We start from the raw sequence: 6,345 nt of genomic DNA, 5'->3' as shown, positions 1-6,345 counted from the left end.
TTAATTAATTAATTAATTTAATTTAATTCTTATATTATATTAATTAATTGCTCATCTTTTTTGCTACTCGTAAACAATTTGAAAAATTCTTAAACTAAATAATATTTTCATTAAATAATTAAAATTAATTTGAATAATTACATTTAAATTTTAATTTATTTTTAGTGAAATGTACTAAGCTATAATATTAAATAATTACATGTAATATTTAATATAATTTAATTTAATTTAATGTCTACGTGATGAAGTCGTACCAGCTTGTCTTTTTGCTAATTGGGAATATTTTAATATATATAAATAATTGTTTTTTTGTTTTACTTGTTATTCCTTCAAGCGGTTTTTATTTTTAGTCAAAAGTGGTAAATAAATAAAAACAATTTAACAATATTGTTTTTTCTAATTGATAAGATGACATTAATTTTACTCATACTTCTTTAACAATAATGCAATTATTTTTACTTTATTTTTATATAATTTAATAAAATTTAATGATAGCTCAACTTGTAATTTGAAATCATGTGTTAAGTTTTAATAAGAACATAAAAACAAATATAAAAAAAAGGCATGAGTTTTACACCATTTGTGATTAATAGTAGTAAACACAAGGTCTGTCGATTTCAATGTGTAACAATAAAAATAAAATTATAAAATTATGTATTGTAAGAAATCTGAAACAAACTCTTATACAAAACAAGCAAATAAATTGCTATATACATATTTTAATTTTAAGTTTAATTACAAAACTAACAGGAATAATGGTTTTTTTAAGTGCTTCGGTAAACACGCTCAAACATAATGGCATGGCGTGTGACATTTGTTGTGTTTCCGTTTCCGTCTTACTTTAGAAATATTAAGCTTTGGTATTTTCTCATTTTATGTTTTACATTAATTTTTTCTTATAAAAATTATGAACATGCGAACTATAGACATAAAAAATAGTTTATTATGTTAATTTATTTAAGCAAAGTTTTTAATTAAGTGAAGTGATTTGATTCTTTAGTTTGAAATAATTTAGTTTTAATTATTTTTTTAATAATTTTAAAATTTTTCCTTTTTATATGTTACTTGCTTCTTCCTGACTTATTTGTTTTTATTGCAAATTTTCAGTTTTATTTAATTAAATTTATCGAATTAATTTTATTAAATTAATTTTAATTAATTAATCTTATTTTTAATTATTTTTCAAACATTTAGTAGACGGTAAAAATTATTGTTCGCAATAAAATAAAATCATGTTTATTTTTGGGACAGCCTAAAAACATGCTTTAAAATTTGTTTCCAAATCAAAGTGGAATAATATTATGAAGTTTTCTCCACACTTTCTTTTAAAAAAATCCTACTTAACAAATTTGCAATCAGCAGAATTTTAACTTATTTTGTTAGTTCCAATTTAGAACTGTTGAAGGACTGCTCTAATCCTTATTAAGCAGCAGCAGTGCTAGCTGCAACAGCAAAAGGAGTAGTAGCACTTTAAGTTGTGATTAATGCGTCCTGTATTGTTGCCGACACATTGTTGCCACCATTTGCCGCAATTGCAGTAGTTGCACTTAATTTAGCCTTTGGTGGTGTTGCTTCCATGGGTATTACAGCGTCGGCAAGTGTTTCTGTGTCTGCGTCCGCTTCTGTTAATTCATTCGCCATGTCTTCATCCATTATATCGTCGTCCTTGGCATGTAAACTTTCGCTGTTGTCCTTATTACTGTGCAAGCTGCTGTTAAGTGCTTGCTTGAGCGGATCGCGTTTCTTGCCATGTTTGTTGCTACTCGGGCTGCTGGTGATGTTAGCTGTTGTACTGCTTTTGATGCTGCTGCCACTTGTTGCTGTTGTCGTGTTTGTAACTAGCACGCCAGAGTATTTCATGCCATTCAACTCAAGATTGACAATGAGTTGTTGTTCCCCATTTTCATTGGTTCCTAAGCGTGTGAAAAAATAATAAAAAGTTATTAACTTTGAAAAAGATTAAAGATATTAATGCTACTCACCATTTCTCGTTACTTGAAACTGTAGACCTGACAACAAACTTAGTGTTTCCAGAGCACTAATTTGTTTGTTTGATGTGGTGGCGTTAGTTTCATTTAAATTGCTTTGTTGCGTCTTTGTTAGAAGTGCCTTCTTTGTGGTTACCGGTGATAGGTGACCATTTCCCGCCGATGCTGATGTGGATGGTGAATTTTCTATAGCGGAATCATCTGATTTATCAGTTATCACACCGCTGGCATTACTGTTGTGGTGGTGATGATGATGATGATGTCCATTTAGACGCTGACGCTCTTGATCTTCATTCGATGAATTCACAGTCGTATTATGTTCACCTTCCTCATCCAATTCATCCTCGTTCTCAACATCAGAGTCTTGTCGATGTGTGCTGTGGTGAAAATTAGCAGCTGCAGCTGCTGCCGCCATACCGTGTGGCAAATAGAAACTAGCAGGAAAACCAGAAGGCATAATACCACCACGCAACAGATCCTACACAAAAGAATAGAAAAGTTTTATTAAGAATTAAATCATATTTCATTTCACTATGTCATATGAAGAACAAATAATCTGTTAAGGTGAATATGCATATAATCAGAAATATCCCTATAATGGTTAAATTATGGTTGGACACGAATCCAATTTTAGGGATACTTCCATTTGACAATGAATTTCTATAAACACAATTATTTTGCACAACTCTCTTCACTATGCTATATGTCAATATAGCATAGTTATCGGATTTTAAAGTGAAAAAAATTTTATCAATTTTTAACTTGCATACTCTGTTTCGCACTATATGTCTCGTGTTGTTGTTGTAGCCCGCAGTATTCTATGATGCATATAGCATCATGAAAGGAGTTACAAATACGTTTACATGGGTTAGGATATTGATAGGTAGTTGTAGTTTGAGGTAGAGGTGGATTGTTTAGGGGTAAGAATTGATTGTAGACTGGTGGAGTTTAAATTAAAGTCAACCAACATTCAGACGGAGAAATTTTTGTAGTAAGGTTTGTTGGGCTGGGAAATAGATGGGGGACAACATGATAGGTAGATCTGTAGTTAGGACACACATTGGGGATAAGCGCATTTGTGTATAATAACTAACTATTAAGCAAATAACTATATTGTGATATCAATTGAGCTAGAATATTTCTTACTAGAATATGTCTTGAAAGACATCGTACTTTCCGAGGCATATTAAGAATTTTGTTGCAGTACAACCGTGGTCTCAAAGAGAATACTGTATATTGTGGAGACGTTTGTCTTTCCTATATTGTCTAATCAATGTAAACACTTTACGAACTAATCCCGATATCTTGAGAAGTTAGTTACAATATATAGGCATAAAGTAAATTTTAAAAAAACTGTTCAAAATTCTTGACTCTACCAAAATACTTACAAATACAAATATTCGTAATATATTGTATTGCTTTATCGAATTTGCTTTTTGTTTATATTTTGTAATACAAAAAAAAAAATAATTTTATATATTTAATATAAAAATTTTTCATTAATGTATGATTTCATTATTTCTTTAACTTTAATTGATTAATAATTTATTGTTTTAATAGCCAAAATTTATTATTTATTATTTTTATTTTTCAAACAGGCTGATTGGTTAATTGTTTAAATAATACTAAACTTTTTATATTTTTAAACTAAATAACACACAACTTTATTTTCACCAATATTACGACTATAATCTATATTTATCTTTTAAATTTTTGATTTTTTAAAAAAAAATTTGAAAATTAATTTAAAAAGTTGTGTATTATTTGAAAAATTGAATTGTCAGCCAGCCGATATTAAATATAAAAATTTTATTTATTAATGAAGTGAAATCAAAATTAATTTATAATATTAATAAAATAATATTAGAGTAAATTTTTTATTTCATTAATAAATAATTCAAATATAGATTAGATTAGATTAGATTAGATTAGATTCTTTATTATTCAATTTCAAAAAAAAATTTTTTAACATAAATAAGTAATAAGCCTTAAGTCTAAAAACATTATAGTTACTTAAAAATATTGAATTGAACAAACAAAGAATACGACAATGACTTATAGTCGTCTGTCGGAGATGTTGGTTTAAAATAAATTTACTTTCTTGTATAACGTTTAGAAAATTAAAATTTAAAATTTACAAAATTAAAATTAAGAATTTACAAAATTTAAAATTTAAATTTACAAACTTAATTTATATTTACAATACAAAAAAGGAATTATACAGAATTTAAATTAATTGTATATGCTTTTAAATATTAATTAAAAAGTATTAAATTCATTTATAATTAGTTTTCTGTATTTTAAAGCACTAGTAATATAGTTAATCAATTTTTTCCAGTTAGGATCATTTTCCCCATTAAGCACATTGATTACTTCCTCTTCCACTAACGTTTCTCTCTCAAAACAAATTCGTCTAAACGGCCTTAATATAGGACAGCGGCCTAAGAAGTGCTGTATGCTTTCCGTTTCATTGAGATTGCACAGTGTACAGTTTCTATTGTATTTGCCATCTAAATGAATTAAGTCGCATCTCGCCTTAAAAATCCACATTATGTGCGCACGACTGAAGCTTTCTGTAAAATATTGAGCCCCCAAGTTATGGTCTAGGTACTTATAAATTCTGCTTTCACTTCTCAATGCTTTTCGCCACATTTTTACTCTGTTTTCCACTTTTAAGTGATTTAATAATACGAAATTATTGTTCTTCCATTCTTGGCTTGTTGTTTCATCATTCCAAACTAGGCTTGACTCATTTCCCAAAACGTTTAGTCTCTCTGCCCAAAATACATTTTTTTGCAGAACTTTTTGTGACAATATTCTTGCCAATCTCCTTTCATTATATTCAAACAAAGTCTTGTAGACGTATCTTAAATGCAAGTCCATTGTGTACAAATGCCCGCTTTCCATATTTGATTCCAGCATTATGGCGTAGGTTGGAGTGAAATTGGGAAGCCTGTAAATTCTTTTGAAGAAGTAGCATTGTAATTTGTCTATTTCGCTAAACATGTCACTTCCCCAAATTTGCGCCGCATAGCCTTGTATGGCTCTACAAATAGCATTGAACATTTGCCACTTTGCCCTGATTGAAATTTTATCGTTATTTAAATACGTACTCCAAGTGGCATTTATGCTTGATTTTGCAGATATATTCCTGTTTTCCAGGTGTTTTTTAAATATCATTTTTGGCGTGAGCGTTACCCCTAAATATGTATATTCAGCGACTATTTTAAGCACTTCCCCTTTGTATGTCCACCTTTCTCTACTAGACAGCCTACCGCCTTTTCTAAACACCATGACTGCCGATTTGGCTAAATTTACCTCTAAATTCCAACTGTCGCAGTATGTTTCAAGATTCCATATCATTTTCTGTAGCGTTTCTGCATCATCGGACAAGATGACTATATCATCTGCATATAACAACAGCCTTATATTCAGTTCTTCCACCTGCAAACCACCGTCCAAATAATCGTGTAAGTCGTTGAGATATAACGCAAACAGAAGGGGGGAAAGCAAACAACCTTGTTTGACACCAGAAATTGTGCTAAAACTGTCAGATACTTCGCTTCCGTTCCAAACTACCGAATTTGTCGTCTCGTAAATCTGCTCAATAAAATCTACAAATTTGCTTGAAACGCCTATGCTCCTCAGTTTGTACATAAGTAATTTTCTAGCGATTTTATCAAAAGCCGCCTTTAGATCTATAAACACAGCGTATACTTTCTTTTTTTCATTAAATTTCAACTTTACGATGGATGTTAGATTGTATTGGTTGTCAACCGTGGAATAGTTTTTACGAAATCCTGCTTGGTATTCAGACATGATGTTATTGTTTTCAACCCAACTGGATAATCTTTCATTGAGCACACCCATCAATATTTTTGCTTTTGTGTTCATAAATGCCACACCCCTATAATTGGTTACAACTGAACTATCTCCCTTCTTGTGTATTGGAAATATTATACTCGGTTCAGAACTTGAATCTGCCCTTCCTGAGTCGTACATTTGGTTGTATGCCTTCGCGAGTTGCTCTAAAAATTCCGTATTTGCATTTTTGTAAAATTCGTAAGGGATTCTATCTAAACCTGGTGCTTTTCCGTCTTTCGCTTTTTTCAAGACCTGCAATATCTCACCCACCATTATAGGTTTGTCGAGCTCGTCTATTTCTATAAAGTTTGGAGCATAATGCACATCTTTCGCCGTTTGCGTGTGATTAAGAAGATTTTCAAAGTGTGTCTTAAACTCATTTGGTGCAATTCGTACCTCATTTATTAAAGGCCTATTTCTTAGCTCTTTAACTAGCTTCCACCATTCTTTGCCATTTTTAATTGTGTTTATACGTGTCTCTAGATTTCTATAA

General features: G+C 30.2%; 2 protein-coding genes across 2 annotated transcripts in view; one reads left to right on the top strand and one right to left on the bottom strand.

The window, feature by feature from the left end:
• The window catches only part of LOC119674755 (protein dead ringer-like), a 162,226-nt gene that overhangs the window by 89,277 nt on the left and 66,604 nt on the right, over positions 1–6,345 (top strand). The window lies entirely within an intron of this gene.
• Positions 1,202–2,462, bottom strand: LOC119678114 (protein dead ringer-like). The gene is made up of 2 exons (XM_038089777.1): positions 1,983–2,462; positions 1,202–1,913 (listed from the first exon to the last, which is right to left on the bottom strand). The coding sequence occupies exons 1-2, from the start codon at positions 2,443–2,445 to the stop codon at positions 1,471–1,473; spliced, it is 906 nt and encodes a 301-aa protein (XP_037945705.1). The 5' UTR covers positions 2,446–2,462; the 3' UTR covers positions 1,202–1,470.

Source organism: Teleopsis dalmanni, chromosome 2 (genome assembly GCF_002237135.1).
Source record: "Teleopsis dalmanni isolate 2A chromosome 2, ASM223713v2, whole genome shotgun sequence".
NCBI classification, from domain to species: Eukaryota; Metazoa; Arthropoda; class Insecta; order Diptera; family Diopsidae; genus Teleopsis; species Teleopsis dalmanni.
This window is presented reverse-complemented; position numbering and strand designations above follow the sequence as displayed.